Here is a 25952-nt window from a genome sequence, read left to right as displayed (position 1 = left end):
TCAGCTCACTGCAATCTCTGCCTCCCAGGTTTAAGCAATTCTCCTGCCTCAGCCTCCCGAGTAGCTGAGATTACAGGTGCACGTGCTACCATGCCTGGCTAATTTTTGTATTTTTAGTAGAGACCGGGACAGGGTGGTTTCACCATGTTGGCTAGGCTGGTCTCGAACTCCTGACCTCAAGTGATCCGCCTGCCTTGGCCTCCCAAAGTGCTAGGATTACAGGCATGAGCCACCAAGCCCAGAGGTTTTAAAAAATCAGAATACGACCTCTGCCCTTGTTGGGTGCGGGTCTCAGGTGCTAAATGGTGGTTCTTACTGGGGAGAAGGCTGTCACCCAGCCCAAGGTACATACTCCTGGAAGAGAGGCCCAGAGAAAGCAGCTGCCTCACCCTTGGGCAGGGCTGAGGCCGGGATGGAGACAAAATAGGGAGCCCAGGAGCCACACACCTCCACAGAGTTTGAGTGATGACAAGAAGAGAGGCTTCCCTAACACCTCAGCTCAGGTGGTTTTCTAAACCCTACAACAATCTCGTGAGTAGCATGGTTACAGGGCATTGAGTTAAATGTCGTTGTTAATGTAAAGTTTAAAAATGTACTACTGGGCCGGGCGCGGTGGTTCAAGCCTGTAATCCCAGCACTTTGGGAGGCTGAGCAGGGCGGATCACCTGAGGTTAGGAGCTCGGGACCAACCTGGCCAACATGGTGAAACCCCGTCTCTACTAAAAATACAAAAAAATTAGCCTGGCTTGGTGGCACGTGCACCTGTAATCTCAGCTACTCGAGAGGCTGAGGCAGGAGAATTGCTTAAACCTGGGGGGCAGAGATTGCAGCAAGCTGAGATAGCACCACTGCACTCCAGCCTGAGGGACAAGAGTGAAACTCTGTCTCAAAAACAAACAAAAAGCTTCTATCTGGGGGCCAGGCAGGATGGCTCATGCCAGGCAGGAGAATCGCTTGAACCTGGGAAGCGGAGGTTGCAGCAAGCTGAGATCGCACCACTGCACTCCAGCCTAGGCGACAGAGTGAGACTCCATCTCAAAAAAAAAAAAGTACTAACATTTCGGTAACTAGACCCTGGCATTTATTAATTTTTTGATATATCAGGAGCTTTCAAAACTGCAAGTGGCAGCCCGCTTTCTCCACTTAGGAGGGCCGATGCCCCCCACGGGTCCCTCTAACTTTTGGGGTCAGTGAGCGGCGGGGCAAGAAGAGATCAATCAGGGAAATCAATACAACTGGGGAATGTGGCCCCTTTTCCCTTGGTCCCCAAAACGCAGGGCTTGAAGGAAGCCCTCATGGAGGAAGTGGGCCTCGGGGTCCCCGGGGCTAGCACCACGCAAGGCAAACAAGGGCTCCAGGACCACAGTCTAAACACCCCCAGGCTGCCCTTGCCCTAGCAAAACAGCAAAGCGAGCAGCCCACTCCACACCGGTCCCCACTCCAGGGTCTCGGGCCCTACGTCGCCGGAGCTCTGGGAGAGCCGCGAGGGGGCGCACCGTGGCCTCGCTGCCCTGTCCGCCACAGGTGGGGTGACCCCGCCCACTCGGGGGGCCCGCTTCCCTCTGGCCACGCCCATTCCAGCTGCCTGGCCCCGCCTCCTCCCCGCCCACCCCGGCCGGGCCCCGCTCACCAGGCCGCCTCAGGTGGGTACGCCACGCCCCTCCGGCCCCGCGGCCCCGCCCCCGTCTGCCCCGCCCGCCTCAGGTGGGGCCGCCTGGCCCGCCCAGCTTCCTCTGGCGGCGTCCGGCTGCTTCTCCTCTGCTCCTCGCAGAAGGCCAGGGCGGCGCCGCCGCAAGTTTGACATTTTGGCAGCGGAGACGCGCGCGGGCACTTTCGGGCCGACGGCTGCGGCGGCGGCCGACCCTCCAGAGCCCCTTAGTCGCGCCCCGGCGCTCCCGCTGCCCGGAGTCCGGCGGCCACGAGGCCCAGCCGCGTCCTCCCGCGCTTGCTCGCCCGGCGGCCGCAGCCATGTCCCGGGGGCCCGAGGAGGTGAACCGGCTCACGGAGAGCACCTACCGGGTAAGCCCAGGGCCCGGGGCTCAGGGAGGTCAGGGCTTTCCACCTCGGGGGTCAGAAGGGGACTTTACGCGGGAAGGTACTTTCCCTCCCCCCAGCTCCCCTCCCCCCTGTCCTTCCACCTCGCCCGGTCTCTCCCACTCCTCCCCTGGCCCTCCACAGCCCCTCTTCTTCCTCCCCTGGCCCTCTCCTTCCTCCCAGTCCCTCCCCATCCCCTCCCCCCTACTTTTCCTCCTCCTTCCCTCCCCTCCTCCCTGTTCTTCTTCCCTCTCTTTCCCGCCCCGCTGTACCTCTCCCTCTGCCCCTCCGCTCCCCGTTCACTCTCCCTCCTCCCCTGCCCCTCGTCACTGTCCCTCCCCTCCTCCTGGTTCTTCCTTCTCCCCCGTGTGTCTCCCCCTCCCCCCCAGTCCATCCACCTCCCCCCTCTCCCTCCCCCTCCCCCTCCCTCCCCCTCCCCTCCCCCCTCCCCTCCCCCTCCCCCTCCCCCCTCCCCTCCCCCTCCCCTCCCCCTCCCCCCTCCCCTCCCCCTCCCCCCTCTCCCTCCCCCTCCTCTTGGTTCTTCCTCCTTCCCCGTGTGTCTCCCCCTCCTCTCCTGGCCCTTCTCCGCCTCCCCTGTCCCTTCTCCTCCCCGTCCCTTCTCCTCCCCGTCCCTTCTCCTCCCCGTCCCTTCTCCTCCCCGTCCCTTCTCCTCTTCCCTGACCCTCAGAGCTCTGGAGACTGCCCCCCATCCCCTGACCAGCTACACATTTTACAACTAGTGCACTTAAGTTGGGGAGGGGTCTGTTGTGCGTCGGTGGGGCCCACGTCCTCCTCCCAACTTCTTGGAATCAGTGACCCGCGCTGTCCTGGCTGCCGGGCTTAAGCCCTCCGGGACCAAAGACACAAGCCAAAGACACAAGCTCGAGTTTCCTCTAAGAAAAGAAAGCGCCCAAGAATGTGGGGGTGAAACTCCCCTGTAATTAGGATCGCCAGGTGAGCCGAGCTCTGGGCGTTCTCCAGGGAAACGCCCTCCTCCTTAGACCCTTCCTCTCCCAGCTTTCAGTTGAACTTGGCTTTTATATATGGGTTATTTGGTGAGGTTCTTGAAGTCAAAGAACAACCGAGGTTTTAATGAAATTGACCTAACCTTAAGGAATGCGTTGATAGCCGGTCTCTTAACTTGCATGTATTAGGAGAGAATTTTTCCAGACACAGACAGAGACTTAGGATTAGTGGCCTGTTTAGTTTACATACTTACAAATGAATTCCAGGTGAGATAAGATATCTGTTAATCATCTGCTATTAATAGAACACAAAACAACTTTTGTTTTAATTCAGCCTAGGCGCTTCGAACCCTTGAAACTTTAACGTTCTCTAAGTTCATGTATAGGCATGTTTAAGGTTATAAATAAATGGTTGGTCGGTTGGTTGGTTGGTGTGTTTTATCTTTTTTCTGTCCCTGGTGCTTGAATCAGGAAGTTTAGTCATTTTGATAGACTTTTTTAAACCTAAAATTTTAGTTTCTGGGTTTTCAAGGTCTGAATTCCTAAAATCGGAGGAGTCTATTAACTTTTGTTGAATGAAAGTAAGAGAAGAACATGAACATTTTTGTTATGTATTGAAATCCAAGAGATCCGTTCCGTTTATCTTAACACACAAAGTGTATACTGTCACATATAAATTATGCCTTACAGGTAGGGAGAGTAGAAACAGTTGACACAGCGTTTCTGATGCTCAGTCACTGTGACCAAAAACTCTTCTATTCGTGTGTTGCCTTCATAGAGGGCGATCTTTAGAAATTTGGGAAATTCGAAATTTGGGAAATTCCTACATTTGTATTGAGATTGCTACTATTTAAATGACCCGGAAGACGTTGCTGCATGAGGTGTGGGGTACTGACCAAGTGTGTAAATAAAACTTTCTTTCTGCCAGACTCAGACCTGGAAAGTAAGTAGTGGCTGCTCTGTTGACTGTCAGTGAAGGAAAAACTGTGTAATTGAGGAAGGCAGGCCATTGCAAATTTGAGGCAGAGTCTGATGTCCACTGGGGTGCAAAAATACAGAACACCACTGCCTTCCGCCCTTCCTCCAAGAACAGCCCTGTGTATCTTCCCATTCTGAGCTGCGATTGCAACTTGAGACCAGCAGTCAGGTGTTCTGAGTTAAACCCTGCTTTTTTTCTCCCGCTTCCTGACGTAGACTTTTAGTAATAACTCCTTAGAGGGACCGTACCAAGGCGAATTGCAGCGTCACAAATGCCAACCACTTGGGCATGTCTTATTACCCAAAGAACGGAAACAGCAGGGAAAAAGTGTGGATTTCATCATTTTGGTTATACGTATTTGTAGACGTAAGGCACTGTAAATGGAGATCAAAGACCAGTACCTGATAGTTTTCCATTGCCAGGTGTCTGAAAGCAAACTGGAAAGCTCACTAAATGTTTGTTCATTTTAATTACTATTTCCTTGTTAGTGTTTTGGGACCTTTTTTTTTTTTTTAATGTCCAGGTGGTAGGATATTTATAGCATCAGACTACAAGTTTATGTAATCTATGAAATAGTGAAGGCTGCTAGCCCATGCTTTGGCTTTGGCAGTGCAAAGTGAAATTTTAATTCAGGAGTCTGAAAAACCTTTTCCCGCCCCTGTATTGGGTTCTTCCCCCTATCCCGCCCTGCCCCATGATGTTCAAGCTGAAAACAGTTTAAGCTTAATATGGCAAAAATCTGGCAGTGTTGTTGAATCTAGTGCTTTTAAGAAGAGATGTCCTCTATATTACCTAACCATCTACCATATTTTACTAATAGAAATGCAACACAACCAGGTGTGTTTACAAAAGCCACCTGCAAATGATTTTTTAATGACTTGCTAGTATGGGTTTTAGTTTTTTGTTTTTAAATACTCAGGTTTCTCCAATTATGAAATAAAGGAATACTTTAGAGAAAAGGAGGAATTATAAAGTAGCATGATCCTCTGTAGCCAGTATCAAATATCCTTAAATATATGCTGTGTACACAGTTGCTGAAATGTCTAAAATGTATACGTAGGCAAATGATTACGGGAAATCCATGCTAACTCCCAGGAGGATGTGTGTATTTTACTACTTCATAAACAAATGATGTTATAAGCCCCAAAATGTCCAGTAATGTTGCTGTTACTAATTAGAGTTCAACCAAAAATCCCTCCCCCCTCCACACTTTATAGCATGCCCATAATTTGCCCTCAAAAGCTTGCTGTGATTTTGCATGGTTTTCTGATGAGTATATGCTCTCATGGTAGAAGTAGTTGTTCAAAAAAACCCTTAATTAAGAGTAGCCACAGCCTTCCTAGAACTGTTAAAGACTTAGGAAGTAGGGCCCGGCGCGGTGGCTCACACCTGTAATCCCAGCACTTTGGGAGGCCAAGGTGGGCAGGCAGATCATGAGGTCAGGAGATCGAGACCATCCTGGCCAACATGGTGAAACCCTGTCTCTACTGAAAATACAAAAATTAGTTGGGCGTGGTGGCGCGTGCCTGTAGTCCCAGCTACTCGGGAGGCTGAGGCAGGATAATCGCTTGAACCAGGGAGTTAGAGGTTGCAGTGAGCCAAGATGGCGCCACTGCACTCCAGCCTGGGCGACAGAGCGAGACTCCATCTCAAAAAAAAAAAAAAAAAAAAAAAGGCTTAAGAAGTGGAGGAAGAACGGGTGTGGCAGCATCCAGGGATGTCCTGCCTACAGGAATCTTGCTAACAGAGTCAAAGGGGAGATGTCACAGAAGCCTTTCAGTGTCATCTCAAGGAAGCATGCTCAGACTCTCAGATTGCAGACGCCTCCATCCATCTCCCAGCCCCACCTTAGACTACATTACCTTCCCCCATAACACTACCTTAGAATAGGCTATGTGATGTATTTATTTCTTATGTTTCTTTCCCTCTCTTCCCACCCCAACTAGAATGTGAGCTCTACAAGGCAATGAGCTTTGTTTTTGTTTTTGTATTCCAAGCACTTAAAACAGTTCCTGGCACATAGTAGGCATGCATATTTGTTGAATGAATGGACATTTATCCATTTAATGTGTGAAGCACCTGTCCTTTGCTAGGCTCCTGGCGCCCTCCGATGATACTTTTCATAGAGTGCTTAATTCTAAGTAAACATCAGCCCTCCAGGTGAATGTGGATTGTGTTGGCTTAACTATTTTTATTTATTTATTTTTGAGACAGGGTCTTGCTTTGTTGCTCAGGCTGGAGTGCAGTGGTGCAATCGCAGCTCTCTGCAACCTCCACCTCCCACTTTCGAGCAATTCTCCCACCTCAGCCTCCCGAGTAGCTGGGACTACAGCCGCCACGCCTGGCAAATTTTTGCATTTTTTGATAGAAGCAGGGTTTCACCATGTTGGCCAGGCTAGTTGTTAACCAGATTGAGAAACTGAGTCCTAGAGTCTCTTAGTGACCGGCTGCCACATCCCACTTACCATGCCTTTGTTTGTATGGTAATTTAGTTTCCAGTGACCAAAGATGCACAAACCAAATACATTTTCATAATGTGGCGATCTAAGGTGTCACTGGAATTTTCTGTCATTCTGTTAATTCATCATCATTGGCATGTTTTGAACAAACTCTCTTAATAAAATAAGCCTAGGAGCGGTGGCTCATGCCGGTAATCCCAGCACTTTGGGGGGTCAAGATAGGTGGATTGCTTGAGCCCAGGAGTTCGAGGCCAGCCTGGGTAATGTAGTGAGACCCTACCTCTACAAAGATACAAAAATTAGCCGGGTGTGGTGGTACGTGCCTGGGGTCCCAGCTCCTCAGTAGGCTGAGGTGGGAGGATCACTTGAGGCCAGGAGGCAGAGGTTGCAGTACTGAAATGGTGCCACTGTACTCCAGCCTGGGCAACAGAGTGAGACCCCATCTCAAGAAAAAATGATTATTTTTTGACTAAAAACTGTGTGGAATGTTGAAGAAAATAAAAATCCAATTTGTTTTAATTCCATGCACATTAGGTTTCCCTTGGAGGTCTGTGCAAGACAAGAATTAATACCCAAAACTGAAATAGTGTCACAAATGTAAATCAAAAGCTACAGGCATATAGCTGGGACCACATGCACCACCATGCCCGGCTAATTTTTTATTTTTGGTAGAGATGGTGTCTTGCTGTGTTGCCCAGGCTGGTCACGCACTCCTGAGCTCAAGTAATCTGCCTGCCTCGGCTTCCCAAAGTGCTGGGATTACAGGCCTGTATTCAAAGCTGTAATAATTCCAACTTAATATTCCAGCTTAAAAATAAGTTATAAAAGCTGCATAAAATTTAGTTTAACTTATCTGCTGACACATGCAAATATATTTTAAAATTTGTTTTTAAAACTTTTTATTGAATAGCAATATACATAAAGTTGTGCTTAAGTATACATAGCTCACTAAATTGTCACAAACTGAACACACCTGTGTAAACACCACCCAGATCAAGAAGCAAACCATGGCCACTCCCTGAAGTCCCCCTCGTGCCACCTCCCAGTCGCTGCACCCCTCCAAGGGTAGCCCCTCTCCTAACTTTTTTTTTTTTTTTTTTTTGAGATGGAGTCTTGCTCTGTCGCCCAGGCTGGGGTGCAGTGGCTCAGTCTTGGCTCACTGCAACCTCCACCTCCCAGGTTCAAGCGATTCTCCTCCCTCAGACTCCTGAGTAGTTGGGATTACAGGCTTATGCCACCATGCCCGGCTAATTTTTGTATTTTTTAGTAGAGATCGGGTTTCACCATGTTGGTCAGGCTGGTCTCGAACTCCTGACCTTGTGATCCACCCGCCTCGGCCTCCCAAAGTTCTGGGCTTACAGGCATGAGCCACCGCACCTGGCTGGGATTATTTTCTTTCTTTGGTTTTGTTTTGTTTTTTTTTTTGAGACGGAGTCTTGCTCTGTCACCCAGGCTCAAGTGCAGTGGTGTGATCTCGGCTCATTACAACCCTTGCCTCCCGGGTTCAAGCGATTCTCCTGTCTCAGCCTCCCGAGTAGCTGGGGTTACAGATGCCTGCCACCACGCTGGCTAATTTTTGTATTTTTAGTGGAGGCAGGGTTTCACCATGTTGGCCAGGCTGGTCTCGAACTCCCGACCTCAGGTGATCCGCCTGCCTCGGCTTCCCAAAGTGCTGGGATTGCAGGCGTGAGCCACTGTGCCCAGCTGGGATTATTTTCAGACTATTCCAAGATATTATGAGTCATGCTTTATGAATGTTCTGGCTCACGTCTGATGGCCATAGGCCCTCATTTCTCTTGGATAGAGACACAGGAGCAGACTGGCTGAGTATTAGACATTCAAATATTTTGCTTTAGGAGAAACTGCTGATTGATGTTCCACAGTGACGCACCAGTTGCCATTCCACCAGCAGAGTATGAGAGTTCCAGTTGCTCTTCATCCTTGCCAGCTGCTGCTATTTCCCATCCTTTTAATTTTTGCCATTCCTGTGGGTATGTGCAAAAAAAAAATTTTAAAGTAAACACAAACAAAATCGTTTGTTCCAGGCCTGCTGGTGATCTGCCGTTTCTCTGTAGGGTGTCTGTAACCTTGGCAGGGAGCCCTGTGGGAAATCCTTCATGTCAGAAGACAAACCAAGACCTAGGAAATTCTGGTCTGAGAGAGGCCATACAGTTGTGGTAGTCACTAGAGGAAGACATAAACTGAAGTTCATTAGACTCTAAAACTATCATAACTGCATGCATGAAAGGGATTTTTTGTTTGTTTGTTTTGTGTGTGGGTTTTTTTTGTTTGTTTTTGAGACGGAGTCTCCCTGTCGCCCAGGCTGGAGTGCAGTGGCGAGATCTCGGCTCACTGCAAGCTCCGCCTCCTGGGTTCACGCCATTCTCCTGTCTCAGCCTCCCGAGTAGCTGGGACTACAGGCGCCTGCCACCACGCCCGGCTAATTTTTTGTATTTTTAGTAGAGATGGGGTTTCACCGTGTTAGCCAGGATGGTCTCCATCTCCTGACCTCATGATCTGTCTGCCCACCTTGGCCTCCCAAAGTGCTGGGATTACAGGCGTGAGCCACCGCGCCTGGCCTAATTTTTATATTTTTAGTAGAGACGGGGTTTCACCATGTTGGTCAGGCTGGTCTCTAACTCCCGACTTCAGGTGATCCGCCCGCCTCGGCCTCCCAAAGTGCTGGGATTACAGGCGTGAGCCCCTCACTGCGCCTGGCCCAAAGTAGGTACATTTTCAAGAAAAGTTACATAAACCGGGCGCGGTGGCTCACGTCTGTAATCCCAGCACTTTGGGAGGCCGAGGCGGGCGGATCGCGAAGTCAGGAGATCAAGACCACAGTGAAACCCCGTCGCTACTAAAAATACAAAAAATTATCCAGGCGCGGTGGCAGGAGGCTATAGTCCCAGCTACTCGGGAGGCTGAGGCGGGAGAATGGCGTGAACCCAGGAGGCGGAGCTTGCAGTGAGCTGAGATCATGCCACTGCACTCCAGCCTGGGCGACAGAGGGAGACTCCGTCTCAAAAAAAAATAAATAGAAAAGTTACATAAAAAGAAAAGGTATTTTCATTAATATTTAATTAACAAGAAAATGCAGTTAACCATAACTTTGCACCCCACTCCGAGCTCCAGTTTAAATAGGGTTCATCTGTGCTTTCAACATCCCTTATGTAATAAAACCCTTTCATGGCCGGGTGCAGTGGCTCACACCTGTAATCCCAGCACTGTGGGAGGCCGAGGAGGATGAATCACCTGAGGTCAGGAGTTTGAGACCAGCCTAGCCAACATGGCGAAACCCCATCTCTACCAAAAATACAAAAATTACATATATATATAAACACACATATATATGTGTATATATGTATATATATGTGTACGTATATATGTATATATGTGTGTGTATATGTACACATGTATATATGTACAAGTATATATGTATATATGTGTGTATATATGTATATATACACAAAAATTACAAAAAATACAAAAATTACATATATATATCTATATATATAAATAAAAATCAGCTGGGCGTGGTGGCGGGTGCCTGTAATTCCAGCTACTCGGGATGCTGAGGCAGGAGAATTGCCTGAACCTGGGAGGCAGAGGTTGCAGTGAGCTGAGACTGCACCACTGTACTCCAGCCTGGGTGGCAGCAAGAATCTGTCTCAAAAAGAACAAGAAGTGTAAATAAGTGTGCCCAGAATCCTGCAAACCAGAGATAACACTAACTCTTGCTGTCGCTTTTTCTGATACTTTTCCGTACATATTCCCATGTCAGTTTTCTGTGCTCTATCATTTTGATGACTGCACAGGACTCCATTTTTCATCATAATTTATTGATCAGCCCCTGTGGTTGGACATAGATCATTGCCAGTACTTTGCTATTACACCGCAGCCATGGGCATGGTTGCAGTCAAAGCTTTGCACAGATCCGTAAGCAGATCCATGATGTTTTCCTTAAGCCACATTCCCAGAAGGGAGCTCTGGGTCAAAGGGCAGGTACATTTTAAAGCCTGTTTGCTCCACATTGCAAAATGCCCTCCAGAAAGCATGCACCAAATGATGCTGTCGTCTGCATGGTGTGAGAGTGCACCTTTCCCTGAACTCTAGCCAGTTAGGTAGACTTCTTTTTTGAAACGGAGGTTCACTCTTGTTCGCCCAGGCTGGAGTGAAATGGTGCGATCTCAGCTCGCTGCAACCTCCGCCTCCCAGGTTCAAGCGATTCTCCTGCCTCAGCCTCCCTAGTAGCTGGGATTACAGGCACCCGCCACCACACCCAGCTAAGGTAGACTTTTTTTTTTTTTTTTTTAGTGAGGGGGTCTTGCTACATTGCCCAGGCTGACCTAGAACTCCTGGGCTCCAGTGATCCTACCTCAGCCTCCCAAGTAACAGGGACTACAGTCGTGCACCGTCGTTCCCAGCTCAATTAAGTAAATCTTTTAAAACCACTTCCTTTTTAATAACACATAGAAGGGATGTGTGTGTGTTTTCAGTATTTAAGCATGTGTACCATATAGAATATGGACATTGGCCAGAACACCTACGATTTCATGCCTGTTAATAACTAGGCATACTTTCCCCCATAAACTTAGAACTTGTAGATATGTGCAGAGTAATTACAGCTCTGTGACCTTTCAGACGTTAGATTTCTGTTTTTATTTTCCTCAGCCTTGATTTTAAACTTCTGTTTGTCTTCCTAACCTTGAGTCCTTCTGGTTTATCATGATTTTAGTGACTTGAGTTTTAGATTTTCTTTTTTTTTTTTTTTTTTTTTTTGAGACGGAGTGTCACTCTGTCGCCCAGGCTGGAGTGCAGTGGCACGATCTCGGCTCACAACGTCCACCTCCCAAGTTCATGCCATTCTCCTGCCTCAGCCTCCCGAGTAACTGGGACTACAGGTGCCCGCCACCATGCCCAGCTAATTTTTTTTTTGTATTTTTAGTAGAGTCAGGGTTTCCCTCTGTTAGCCAGGATGGTCTCTGTCTCCTGACCTTGTGATCCGCCTGCCTCATCCTCCCAAAAGTGTTGGGATTACAGGCGTGAGCCACTGTGCCTGGCCAAGTTTTAGATTTTAATGGTTTTAGTTCCTGGTGTAACAGCTGCCTGAAGTCTTTGTGGATAAAAGTGAGATGCATATAAATGAGATAAAATGTTGCCGGTTTCTCTTTCTTTAAAAAATAGAAGAAAAAATATTACCAGAATGTGTTCCCAAACCAGGGAGCAGAATAGATGAGCCCAAGTCAGAGATCTAACCAGTATTTCACCTCCTAGAGTGCTTGTGCTTTTGAGAGAACAGCAGGTGGGTGAAGATGCCCCCGGATTTCCTGCTTAAACTGTGTTTATGGGCCGGGCACAGTGGCTCACGCCTGTAATCCCAGCACTTTGGGAGGCCGAGGCGGGCAGATCATGAGGTCAAGAGATCGAGACCATCCTGGCCAACATGGTGAAACCCCATCTCTACTGAAAATACAAAAAAAAAAAAAAAATTAGCTGGGTGTGGTGGAGTGCGCCTGTAGTCCCAGCTACTCCAGAGGCTGAGGCAGGATCACTTGAACCGGGGAGGCAAAGGTAGCAGTGAGCTGAAATCACGCCACCGCACTCTAGCCTGGCAACAGAGCGAGAGACTGTCTCAAAACAAAAAACTTGTGTTTATTCATATGGTACTTTGGAGGCTAAAAAGTCCCTAAACAATAGCAATTAAGCACTAGTTAACTCTAGGGCAGGAGTTTTTGGTTTTGTTTTTTGTTTTTTTTTGAGACAGAGTCTTGCTCTGTCACCCAGGCTGTGGTGCAGTGGCGCAATCTTGGCTCACTGCAAGCTCTGCCTCCCAGGTTCACGCCATTCTCCTGCCTCAGCCTCCTGAGTAGCTGGGACTGCAGGCACCCACCACCATGCCTGGCTAATTTTGTTTTTGTATTTTTAGTAGAGACGGGGTTTCACCGTGTTAGCCAAGATGGTCTCGATCTCCTGACCTTGTGATCCGCCCGCCTCGGCCTCCCAAAGTGCTGGGATTACAGGCGTGAGCCACTGCACCCGGCCATATTTATATTTTTTAATGTAAATTGCTTACTTTTATAATATTTAATGTAAAGCAGATAAATATATATATTCCGTTTTAATGGACATAATGTTTTTAAAACTAAGCTAAAATTCGCCATCTCCTACCTCTGTTTGCAAATTACCCATTTAAAGATAAACCTAATTTTAAATCTTATGATTTCTGTCTTGATTTTTACGTATGGGAATACATGTTTAACATTTACTAACCCGAGGCCGGGCGCAGTGGCTCACGCCTGTAATCCCAGCACTTTGGGAGGCCGAGGTGGGCAGATCACGAGGTCAGGAGATAGAGACCATCCTGGCTAACATGGTGAAACCCCATTTCTACTAAAAATACACAAAATTAGCCGGGTGCGGTGGCGGGTGCCTGTAGTCCCAGCTACTCGGGAGGCTGAAGCAGGAGAATGGCGTGAACCCGGGAGGCGGAGCTTGCAGTGAGCCAAGATCCCGCCACTGCACTCCAGCCTGGGCGACAGTGCGAGACTCCCTCTCAAAAAAAAAAAATTTACTAACCCAAGACTACACGTGCAACAGGCAACTAGCTGAACAAAATTGAAAATACTCAAATTCCAGTTCTTAAAACTGCCTTTTAAAAGTCAAGACTTTACTTTCAGGGGTCATTTCTATAGTTTGTTCAGAAGTTTCTCTGTGTAGAGCAAAAAGTCATTTCTTATGTTGCAAGCAGTTAAAAGCATGGCTGTATCTTTGAAAGGCACAAAAGCAGGTGACAACAGGGACAAGAATAGGTACAAGCGTGGTAATAACCTGTCAAAAGTATGGGGGAAATCTCAGATGATTAAAACATAAGGCCTCCTCATGCCTGTAATCCCAGCAGTTTTGGAGGCTGACACGGACGGATCACCTGAGGTCAGGAGTTTGAAACCAGCTTGGCCAACATGGTGAAACCCCGTCTCTACTAAAAATACAAAAAAATCAGCCGGGCATGGTGGTGGGTACCTGTAATTCCAGCTACTTGGGAGGCTGAAGCAGGAGAATTGCTTGAACCTGGGAGGCGGAGGTTGCAGTGAGCTCAGATGGTGCCACTGCACTCCAGCCTGGGTGACAGAGTGAGACTCTGTCTCAAAAAAAATAAAAAAATAAGGCCTCGAACAAATGTGCAGAAAAGATTGGGGTAGGGGTTGGAATAGGTCCCAGATGACAGATCCAACCACCAGCTACCCTAATCCAGCAGCCCCATGCTGAGTTAGGAGGAGGGAAGCCCCTGCCTGTTGGGGGAGGGGAGAGGAGTACAGAAGACAGGGCCCCCTGTCACCTTCACATGCCTGTCTGACACAATTGCCTGAGTCTTAGTTAATAGACCAATCTGTTTCTGGCCACAAAAACCTCAGGTGACAAATCAGGAAAGTCACAGTGATAATTCCTCATACTTAGGGGCCAGGATTTTTTGGATAAAACTTGGATGGTTTTTTTTTTTTTTTTAAATAGGGTCTCTGTTGTCCAGGCTGGAGTGCAGTGGTGTGATCATGGCTCATTGCAGCCTCAACGTCCCAGGCTAAAGCGTTCCTCCTGCCTCAGCCTCCCAAGTAGCTGGGACTACAGGCACGTGCCGCCAAATCTGACTAATTTTTATGTTTTTCATAGAGACAGGGTTTCACTATGCTGCCCAGGCTGGTCTTGAACTCCTGGGCTCAAGCCGTCTGCCTGCCTCGGTCTCCCAAAGTGCTGGGATTACAGATGTGAGCCACTGCATCTGGCCCAATTGTGATTATTTAATGGACTAAATGGTATGTCTCATCATAGCATGGGCTTATGTTACACTTTGAGCAGCTTAAGATACAGGACATCAGCTATGTCTGACAGTACAATATGTGACTGAATAATAAATGCAGGAACAATATGCCTGTAAACAAAAAAGTTTAAACATGCAAAACATGGGTTTGTTTTGTTTTTGAGAGGGAGTCTCGCCCTGTCACTCAGGCTGGAGTGCAGTGGTGCGATCTCAGCTCACTGCAACCTCCACTTCCCGGGTTCAAGCGATTCTCCTGCCTTGGCCTCCCGAGTAGCCGGGATTACAGGCATCTGCTTAGAGACTCAGTCTTACTCTTATGCCCTCTGAGAAGGCTTCTTCAGCTAACCAGTGCATCCTTTGTGTCATCCCCGATGGTTGTATGTACTTGATAATGCCCTATTCTTTCATTTGATGTGCTTTAGTCTGTAAATAAGGATGATAATAGCTCCTAGGGTTGCTGTGAAGATTAAACGCAGTCATACATGAAAGCTCTTAGAATAGCATCTGGCGCATCGTAGGTATTCAATTAGGGCTAACTGTTAGTAGGCATAGTGTGTGTTTACTAGACTGTCACCCCCCCCCCAACCAAGAGCATTGATTTTCATCTGTTTATTACCTGCCTCCTTATTTACAAATGACTGAAATAGGTGGAGCTGAGTAAATACCTGATAAGAGAATAGTGTTGAAAGTATTGGCACACATTTTTATCTCCCTGAAAGAGCTATATGGTCCTTGAAGGTTTTTTTGGTTGTTGGTTTCTGTTGTTGTTGTTGTTTTGTTTTGTTTTGAGACAGGGTCTTAACTCTGTCGCCCAGGCTGGAGTGAAATGGCATGATCATAGCTTATTGCAGCCTCCAACTCCTAGGCTCAAGCAAATTCTCCTGCCCCAGCCTTCTGAGTGGCTGGGACTACAGGCGTGCACCACCACGCCCAGCTAATTTTTTTTTTTTTTTTTCTTGTAGAGACAGGGCCTGCCTCACTTTGTTGGCCAGGCTGGTCTCGAACTCCTGGGCTCAAGCAGTCCTCCCACCTCAGCCTCCCAAAGTGCTGGGATTAAAGGCATGAGCCACTGCATCCAGCCCTTGAAGGTTTATTTAATCCCTTATCGTGGTGGTGCATAGTAAGAACTCAAAAATCTTGTGTTTTAAATGCTGAAGACCTGTGCTGATCACACAGGGGTGACTGAAATCATCACCAACTCTTTGGTGGCACTGAGATCGTGCCGGTAATAACAGCTGCCATGTTGTGAGCACCTGTTAGGTACGGGCCGAGCTTTTACCACCAACATGAGTTCTTCCCGCAGCTGTTTTCTTGAGCACCACAGCTGTGCCAAGCACCATGGTTACCACCAGAAACCACACTGGAGAAAAGACAAAGAAGGTCTGTGCCCATCCAGAGTTTATAGCTATGACAGGACAGCAACCCCAAGTTCTAGTAGCCGCAGCCCCTCTCCTCCGCCTGGACCTGCCCATGTCGTAAATTAAACATCCTTGCTCCTTCCCTACCCTCTGTCCCAGCTGGGGCTGGCCTTTACAACTTCAATATTTGGACTTTGTTTTGTCTCAATATGGGAAGAAAGAAGGAAAAGCTTAATACGCGTGTAGGTTAAGTTTGAGAGGAGTTTTAAGGCGATGTACAGTCTTTAAGGAAGTCTTTGGAAGGCCAGGCACAGTGGCTCACGCCTGTAATCCCAGCACTTTGGGAGGCCGAGGCAGGCAGATCACGAAGTCAAGAGATCGAGACCATCCTGGCCAACACAGTGAAACCCCATCTCTACTAAAAATACAAAAAATTAGTTGGGTGCAGTGGCGGGCACCTGTAGTCCCAGCTACTCGGGAGGCTGAGGCAGGAGAATCGCTTGAACCCTGGAGGCAGAGGTTGCAGTGAGCTGAAGTGGCACCACTGCACTCCAGCCTGGCGACAGAGCGAGACTCTGTCACAAAAAAAAAAAAAAAAAAAAAAAAAAAAAAACCTTTGGAAAGTTGAATATAGGAGAGAAGTTGATGAGAGACAAAAAAAAAGTTCTCGGAAAGAACACTGTAGAAATGTTGATTCCTGCTTTTGGCTCTCTGACCAGCACCATGGCGGTTGGCAAGAACAAGCGCCTTACGAAAGGCGGCAAAAAGGGAGCCAAGAAGAAAGTGGTTGATCCATTTTCTAAGAAAGATTGGTATGATGTGAAAGCACCTGCTATGTTCAGTATAAGAAATATTGGAAAGACGCTCGTCACCAGGACCCAAGGAACCAAAATTGCATCTGATGGTCTCAAGGGTCATGTGTTTGAAGTGAGTCTTGCTGATTTGCAGAATGATGAAGTTGCATTTAGAAAATTCAGGCTGATTACTGAAGATGTTCAGGATAAAAACTGCCTAACTTCCATGGCATGGATCTTAACCGTGACAAAATGTGTTCCATGGTCAAAAAATGGCAGACAATGATTGAAGCTCACGTTGATGTCAAGACTACCGATGTTTACTTGCTTCGTCTGTTCTGTGTTGGTTTTACTAAAAAACGCAACAATCAGATACGGAAGACCTCTTATGCTCAGCACCAACAGGTCCGCCAAATCCGGAAGAAGATGATTGAAATCATGACCCGAGAGGTGCAGACAAATGACTTGAAAGAAGTGGTCAATAAATTGATTCCAGACAGCATTGGAAAAGACATAGAAAAGCCTTGCCGATCTATTTATCCTCTCCATGATGTCTTTGTTAGAAAAGTAAAAATGCTGAAGAAGCCCAAGTTTGAATTGGGAAAGCTCATGGAGCTTTATGGTGAAGGCAGTAGTTCTGGAAAAGCCACTGGGGACGAGACAGGTGCTAAAGTTGAACGAGCTGATGGATATGAACCACCAGTCCAAGAATCTGTTTAAAGTTCAGACTTCAAATAGTGGCAAATAAAGAGTGCTATTTGTGGAAAAAAAAAAAAAGAAAAGAAATGTTGATTCCTGGCTGGGTGTGGGGGCTCCTGCCTATAATCCCAGCACTTTGGGAGGCTGAAGCAGGCAGCTTGCTTGAGGTCAGGAGTTCAAGACCAGCCTGGACAACATAGTGAAACCCCATGTCTACGAAAAATACAAAAAAATTAACTGGGCATGGGGGCGTGTGCCTGTAATCCCAGCTACTCTGGAGGCTGAATCGCTTGAGTCCGGGAGGTCGAGGCTGCAGTGAGCAGAGATTGCGCCACTGCACTCCAGCCTGGGCAACACAGCAAGACCCTGTCTCAAAAGAAAAAGAAATGATTTCCCCTTACTGGTATCTGAGAAATAAAAGTAAAGAATTTAAACTGTTTTTAAATCATTTGGAGTTTTTGAACAATTCCTCAGATCGCAAAGGCCGCAATTTTATTTTATTTGAGACAGAATCTTGCTCTGTCACCCAGGCTGGAGTGCAGTTGGCACAGTCTTGGCTCACTGCAGCCTCCGCCTCCTGGGTTCAAATAATCCTCCCACCTCTGCCTCCTGAGTAGCTGGGATTACAGGTCCCTGCCACCATGCCTGGCTAATTTTTGTATTTTTAGTAGAGATGGGGTTTCACCATGTTGGCCAGGCTGGTCTTGAATTCCTGGCCTCAAGTGATCCACCCACTTCAGCCTCCCAGAGTGCTGGAATTATAGGCATGAACCACCGCACCCACCCAGCTGCGATTTTAAGACAATAGAATGAGGTTGATTGCCGTGGCTCATGCCTGTAATCCCAGCACGTTGGGTGGCTAAGGCGGTTGGATCACCTGAGTTCGGGAGTTCAGTGCCAGCCTGGCCAACATGGCAAAATCCCATCTTTACTAAAAATACAAACATTACCCAGGCGTGGTGGCGGGCACCTGTAATCCCAGCTACTTGGGAGGCTGAGGCAGGAGAATCGCTTGAACCTGGGAGGCCGAGGTTGCAGTGAGCCGAGATCGTGCCACCTACGCTCCAGCCTGGGCAACAGAGCGAGACTCCATCTCACACACACACAAAAAAAAAAACAGGTAAAATGATCTGTCTCACAGAGTCTGGTTGAAGGAAGTTAGCTAGAATGATTCCAGATACTACTATAAAAGTAGCATTTGGAAAGAACTAGTGCAGTAAGTCAGTGTACTTTGATCCGGTAAAGTTCCTGTTACCTGTTCAGTGCTCTGGGGCTTTCTAAACAAACGTAACCCAGTGCATAAGATGTCCTTTCCTGTAAATTTATTGATTGCTTTTTTATTCCAGGACACACCTTTTAAAAACAGTAACTAGGCAGGCAAGAGCACTTAGTCAAACAGCCTAGTATACTCTGTGGTCTTCAAAGTATGTATCTTTTAACAGCTATTTCAGAATCAGTAACTAATCAGTTACTGGTCCTTAATACATGCCATTTATCTGTAGTTAAGTTTTATATTTCTAAATGATAACGTAATATTTCAGGTGTTTGCATTTCTTATTTTCACCACGTCTCTGTGAATTGCCTTGGTATTTCTTTGTACCTGTTTCCGTGTAAGACGGTACATTTCCAAGGACTGGAGCTCTTTCTTTTTTTTTTTTTTTTTTCTGAGACGGAGTTTCACTCTTGTTGCCCAGGCTGGATTGCAATGGTGCGATCTCGGCTCACTGCAACCTCCGCCTCCCAGGTTCACGTGATTCTCCTGCCTCAGCCTCCTGAGTAGCTGGGATTACAGGCACGTGCCACCACGCCCAGCTAATTTTTGTATTTTTAGTAGAGACAGGGTTTCACCTTGTTGGCCAGGCTGGTCTCAAACTCCTGACCTCAGGTGATCTGCCCGCCTCGGCCTCCCAAAATGCTGGGATTACAGGCGTGAGCCACCACACCCGGCCTGGAGCTCTTTCTTCATTCATCTTTGTGTTTCCTGGGTCCAGGATGGGGTGGGCTCAACGTAGGCATAATAATAAAGGTTGCAGAAATGTGTAGATTTTTATGATGTTTCAAAGCCTGAAATGTGAGACTTTACAGAGTTGGTGGAACGAAACGTAAGTACACACATTCACATGTTACTTCTCTGTCTCTCCCACACATGCACAAACTTACACAAAGAGGAGATCCCAGAAAAGAGGCACATTTTCAGATTCTGGTTGAAATGTTACTTTTAAGACTGAAAGTTATGGCTGGGCGCAGTGGCTCACGCCTGTAATCCCAGCACTTTGGGAGGCCGAGGTGGGTGGATCACCTGAGGTCTGGAGTTTGAGACCAGCCTGACCAACATGGAGAAACCCCGTCTCTACTAAAAATACAAAAATAATTAGCCAAGCGTGGTGGCGCATGCCTGGAATCCCAGCTGCTCGGGAGGCTGAGGCAGGAGAATCGCTTGAACCAGGGAAGCAGAGGTTGTGGTGAGCCAAGATCGCACCATTGCACTCCAGCCTGGTCAACAAGAAGGAAATTCTATCTGAAAAAAAAAAAAAAAAAAGATTGAAAGTTATATTACATGGTAGTCATCTTGGTATAGCAGCTTAGAATAGGAAGGATTGTGTTTCCATTCTTTCTTTTCTTTTCTTTTTTTTTGTTTGTTTGTTTCTTTTTTGAGACTTTGAGACAGAGTCTTGGTCTCTTGCCCAGGCTGGAGTGTGGTGGCGCCATCTCAGCTCATTGCAGCCTCCGCCTCCCGGGTTCAAGTGATTCTCCTGCCTCACCCTCCCAAGTAGCTGGGATTACAGGCGTGTGCTACCATGCTCGGCTAATTTTTTGTATTTTTAGTAGAGACAGGGTTTCGCCATGTTGGTCAGGCTGGTCTCGAACTCCTGACCTCAGGTTTCATTCTTTCAAATAAGAACATGTACCTCTAAGAACAAAGCAAACGTGGATACTGGTATTATCCTAGTAGGAATTTGAAGAAATGATTTTTACTTCAGTCTTATAGGCATTACTTATTCCCTATGAAGTTCAGAATTTAAAACCTGCTTGAATTCTGGGGCAGGGTTCCACAATCCCTCATCTGATGGAGGCCGGTGTGGACGAGACATTGTTCCAAAGTTTGATAGCTTGCTAATTGCCAAAGCTTCAACCTGAACGCTTTCCTGGCATTGCCAAGAAATAAACATAACTATATAGAGTTATGGTATCTGTGGACCTTAAACCCAGTATAATCATCCACACTTAAACTACAAAGGAAAGTGATTTTGAACCATTCCATTCATAGGCAAATGTAAAACCTTTGTCTAGTAATTAAAATAGAATGAAATTTTCTAGTCTTTTTTTAAATTTTATTTTTTTATTTTTTGTAGAGACACAGTCTCCCTGTGTTGCTTAGGCTGGTTTCAAACTCCTGGCCTCAAGCAGTCCTCCTGCCTTGGCTTCCCAAAGTGCTGGGATTACAGGCGTGAGCCACTGTACGTGGCTGAAATTTTCTAATCTTGAACTAGGTTAAAGACCATTATTTTTTCCTTCAAGTTACTTTCTCAGATGGGCTGAGCTCAGTTTTCCTGTACATTGTTCTCCCTCCCCACTCTTTTTTCCAAATTAACAATTGAAAACCTAGATTTTGGCTGGGCACGGTTGCTCACGCCTATAACCCAGCACTTTGGGAGGCTGAGGCAGGCGGATCACGAGGTCAGGAGATCGAGACCATCCTGACTAACACGGTGAAACTCCCTCTCTACTGAAAATACAAAAAAGCCGGGCGTGGTGGCAGGCGCCTGTAGTCCCAGCTACTCGGGAGGCTGAGGCAGGAGAATGGCGTGAACTCAGGAGATAGAACTTGCAGTGAGCCGAGATATCGCCACTGCACTCCAACCTGGGTGACAGAGCGAGACTCCATCTCAAAAAAAAAAAAAAAAACCCTTAGATTTTTACCCTAATGTGGGTGGGGGTAGCTCTGGGACTTAATTTTCTTAACGGGCTTGATACTTTTGTCCAGAAGATGTGAACAGTTGTAGGACATCCTTCTTTCTTACCTCAATGTATTGGGCCCATTTTTTGGCTTAATTATGCTTTAGCTGCAGAATAATTCTTGCTGCCTAAGTGAGTAGGGAGTAGGAAGCCAAGAGTTTGTCACAGAAATCTGTCTCTTTAAGCAACTGAATGAAAGGTCACAGCAACGTGATTGCGTCTAGTAATATATCAGAAGAGGCAGCGGTGCATGTCTTTCAGTGATCACACTGGTCCCGATTGCTTGGTTGGCCTTAGAGAGCTCAGGCTCTCATAGGTGCTCCCAGGACTCTGAGAATATTCTTCTATAACAGGCTAAGCCCAAAGACTATACCTGCACACCCAGTGGAGGCTCAGGCCACGTTGCTAGGGATGGAGCCTGGTAAGCCTGCAGGCCTCTTGGCTTCCTTTCTGCTATGACCTTTGCACCTGGAAGGACAATCTTTGTAGCAATAATTCTGTAAAAACCAAAACCTAGATTGTGGGTGAAGATGGGAAAGGAAGAATGAAGGCAAAACAATGATTATGTCATAATGAAATTCTCACGGAGAGTTTTCTCCGTGCGCTGAAGATTTCCTAGGAAACCCCGCCTTTTAGAAGGACACAGTAAGGACTTTTGCCTGGAAAAACATTTGCCAAACTCCCTACCCAATCATAGCTGGAAAAACAACTGCTACGCCAGCCGGAGATCTGCCTCAAAACAGCTGGGTTATCATTTTCTACTAATGGGTCAAATTGATTTTCACCCTAGAAGGGGAAATGGCTGTGGACGGCTCCATAGGCATAAATGCTTTGCAGACCAGTGGTGCGTGTCCAGCTGTCTGGGACCCATGTTCCCAAAGGACGGGGGATGACCTGTGCGTCTCAGTATGCCGGGCTGTGCTGTGGGCAGGCTAGTTAGAGACCACCAAAGAATGAGCAAAGGCACACACATCTTTGTGGCCATTCCATAACATTAGGGATTTAGATCCCTGAATCCTTAGCAACCTGTAATGGAAGAAGGGGCGGGGCGGGGGTTGGGTGGTCGGGTGGTGGCGATGGTGGTGGTGGTAGTGGCGGCAGCGGCGGTGGTGGTGGTTCCTTTTTTTTTAATTAAAAAAAAAAAAAAACGGACCGGGTATGGTGGCTTATGCTTGTAATCCCAGCACTTTTTAGGAGGCTGAGGTGGGAGGATTGCTTGAGGCCAAGAGTCTGAAACCAGCCTGGGTGATATGGTTTGGCTCTGTGTCCCCACCCGAATCTCATTTTGAATTGTATTCCTATGATTTCCATGTGTTGTGGGAGGAACCTGGTGGGAGATAATTTGAGTCATGGGGGCGGTTTCCACCATACTGTCCTTATGGTAGTGAATAAGTCTCACAAGATCTGATGGGTTTATCAGGGGTTTCCGCTTTTGCTGCTTTATCATTTTCTCTTCCCGCTGCCATGTTAGAAGTGCCTTTCGCCTCCCACCATGATTCTGAGACCAGCCATGTGGACCGTAAGTCCAGTGAAACCTCTTTTTCTTCCCAGTCTTGGGTATGTCTTTATCAGCAGCATGAAAACAGACTGATACACTGGGCAACATGGCAAAAGCCCATCTCTAGAAAAAATTTAAAAATTAGGTGGGTGTGTTGGTGCGTACCTGAAGTCCCTGCTACATGGGAGGCTGAGGCAGAAGGATCGCTTGAGCCTGAGAGTTTGAGATTACCATGAGGTCTGATCACACCACTGCACTCCAGCCTGGGTGACAGAGTGAGAGTCCCTATCTCAAAAAAAAAAAAAAAAAAAAAAAAGCATTTTTGAGGTGTAATTTATACGTTATAAAATTCACGCATTTTAAGCGTACAATTTAATGGTTGTTAGTAAATTTATAAAGTTGTGCAGCCGTCACCACAATTTAAATTTATAACACTTCTGTCACCTCAAAAAGATCCTTCATCCCCATTTGCTATCATTACTCATTCTCGCTTCCAGCTCCAGGCAACCACTAATAGATTTTCTGTCTCTACAGATTTGTCTTTTCTGTACTTTTTATAAATAGAGTCATACAGTATTTGGTCTTTTGTGACTGGCTTCTTAGCGTAATGGGTTTTATCCATGTTGTAGAGTGTCTTAATATTTTATTCCTTTTCTATGGCTGAATAATATTCTATTAAATGGATATACCACGTTTTGTTCATTCGCCAGTTGATGGACATGTGGGTTGTCTCTAAACAAGATTTTTTTTAAGAGGCCACATTAATGCCTTGTATTTCACAGGGAATTTAAATGACAGCTTAGAAAAACATAGGATTGGGAAGCAAAATTCACAGACAGCCCTGGTATTTGCAGATTTGTAAGCCTGTTAGGACTTAGTAGGTAGAAGGCCGAGCCTGGCAGCTTTTGTGAACCTTGGTTGGAGTTATCGCCTTGAGCTAGGGAAGTGGCAAGTAGTGGCACCATTACCTAATGCTCAATTTTCGAGGCTAATTGACCCACGGGGCCTTTGTGTCTGTAGCGATGTGTTCAGATGAGCTGGTGGAGCTGAGGGTACAGCCTGCAGCTGGTTCATCCGTGGGTGCAGGCATCTCTTATGAAATACAGATGTCAGAACCTGCTGCTGCTGAGGACACTGTGAGGCATTAATCAGATGATCCAGGCAGTGTTCTTGGTGCTGGAAATGCGGTGGTGGTTACATTAAGATTCCTAGCTTTGGCCAGGCTCGGTGGCTCATGCCTGTAATCCCAGCACTTTGGGAGGCTGAAGCGGGCGGATCGCCTGAGGTCAGGAATTCGAGACCAGCCTGGCCAACCACGAGGTCAGATCACAAGGTCAGGAGATTGAGACCATCCTGGCTAACATGGTGAAACCCAGTCTCTACTAAAAATACAAAAAATTAGCCAGGCGCGGTGGCAGACGCCTGTAGTCCCAGCTACTCGGGAAGCTGAGGCAGAATTGCTTGAACCGGGAAGCGGAGGTTGCAGTGAGCCGAGATCACGCCACTGCACACCAGCCTGAGCAACAGAGCGAGACTCCATCTCAAAAAAAAAAAAAGAGTGAGCCTTCTGCCTTGGCCTCCCGAAGTGCTGAGCCATGGACATGGTGGCGTGTGCCTATAGTCCCAGCTACTGGAGAGGCTGGCTGAGGCACGAGAACTGCTTGAACCTGGGAGGCAGAGGTTGCAGTGAGCCGAGGTCATGCCACTGTACTCCAGCCTGCGCGACAGAGCAAGACTCAGTCTAAAAAAAAAAAAAAATCCCTAGCCTTGATTACATGTAGTTTCTACCAAGGAGACAGAGAGTAAACAGGGAATATCTTATACAGTATGATAAGTACTTTAAAGAAAGAGAAGCCAGGAACAGAGCTAGAGAGAGGCTGGGGTTGCCACCATTTGTGGAAGAGGTCAAGGAAGGTGTCTCTGAGAGTTTGTGGGAATGGATGTGACCTGTTTGGAGAACAGCCCGGAGGCCAGTGTGCCTCAGCCCAAACCCAGGTGGAGCATGCAGCTGCAGGGAATGTCCCGGCTTTCAATGCCTCTTCCCACCCTGTGTTAAAAGGACAGAAGTCACTGATGACATTCACTTATGATGGACCCGAGAACTGAGGCTAAAACACACCAGGAAACTACCTTTCATCATTTCTCTCCCCATGCTTAGCTATTTCCAGTCATGTGTTATTTTTTAATGCTGATGAGAAATAGTGTATGGTACTTTTTTTGTTGTTCGTTTTTGTTTTTATTTTTGTTTTTTGAGAGACAGAGTCTTACTCTGTCACCCAGGCTGGAGTGCAATGGCACAATCCCAGCTCACTGCAACTGCCGCCTCCTAGGTTCAAGCGATTCTCCTGTCTCAGCTTCCCACAGTTCTCAGCCTGTAGCTGGAACTACAGGCATGCGCCACTATGCCCAGCTAATTTTTGTATTTTTTTTTTAGTAGAGATGGGGTTTCACTATGTGTCGGCCAGGCTGGTCTCGAACTCCTGACCTCAGGTGATCCGCCCGTCTCGGCCTCCCAAAGTGCTGGAATTACAGGTGTGAGCCACCACACCTGGACTTTTTTTTTTTTTTTTTTTTTTTGAGATTGAGTCTCACTCTGTCGCCCAGGCTGGAGAGTCAGTGGTGAGATACTGGCTCACTGCAGCCTCGGCCTCCTGAAGTTTAAGTGATTCTCCTGCCTCAGCCTCCTGAGTAGCTGGGATTACAGGCGCGTGCCACCACACCCAGCTAATTTTGTATATTTAATAGAAATGGGGTTTCACCATGTTAGCCAGGCTGATCTCGAACTCCTGACCTCTGGTGATCCACCCGCCTTGGTCTCCCAAAGTGCTGGGATTACAGGCGTGAGCCACCGGGCCTGGCCTAGTGTATGGTACTTTTTAAAAGATACTATTGTTTGCCTATGAAACAGGCAAAAAGTATGACAGTACCAAGTGTTGGGGAGAACATGGCAAAACAGCACTTTGACACAGTGGTTTCAGGCATGGAAATGGCTACAGTTGCTGTCTTCAAATTTGGGAGTATCTAACAAAATGGAGAAATCTGTCACATACCCTGTGTCTCTGCAGTTCTGTTTCTGGGTAAATTCTTACCTGTATGTACAAGGAGACATGTATCATTCCTTACCACGTCGTCGTCATTAGCAGAAGCTCGTAAGCCATGTAAATGCCTGTCAGTCAGGAAATAGATGGGTAAAATGCAGTCTCTTTACATGATGGGATATGTATGTATATGTATATCTATATATAAGTGAAAAGATTTATTTCAAGAAATTGGCTTCCATGATTGTGGGGCTGACTAGTCCAAGATCTGTAGGGCAGCCTGGGAGCTGACTCTGTAGCCCTTAAGCAGAATATCTTCTTCCTTAGGGAAACCTCAATTTGTCCTTAAGGCTTTTGA

The 25952-nt window shown here is 47.1% G+C and overlaps 1 protein-coding gene and 1 pseudogene across 2 annotated transcripts in view; both read left to right on the top strand.

Moving 5' to 3' along the window:
- Nucleotides 1-1697: 1697 nt before the first annotated feature.
- The window catches only part of BAIAP2L1 (BAR/IMD domain containing adaptor protein 2 like 1), a 109924-nt gene continuing 85669 nt past the window's right edge, over nt 1698-25952 (top strand). Inside the window, exon 1 of one of the 2 annotated variants that reach the window (XM_016945059.4) lies at nt 1698-2019. In XM_016945059.4, the coding sequence (XP_016800548.1) occupies nt 1969-2019 (51 nt within the window). In that variant the 5' untranslated portion in view covers nt 1698-1968. The remainder of the gene's footprint in view (nt 2020-25952) is intronic. The other variant, XM_009453667.5, reaches the window with a different exon arrangement.
- On the top strand, nt 16290-17177 carry LOC735927 (small ribosomal subunit protein eS1-like; annotated as a pseudogene).

The sequence above is a fragment of the Pan troglodytes genome, chromosome 6 (assembly GCF_028858775.2).
Source record: "Pan troglodytes isolate AG18354 chromosome 6, NHGRI_mPanTro3-v2.0_pri, whole genome shotgun sequence".
NCBI classification, from domain to species: Eukaryota; Metazoa; Chordata; class Mammalia; order Primates; family Hominidae; genus Pan; species Pan troglodytes.
This window is presented reverse-complemented; position numbering and strand designations above follow the sequence as displayed.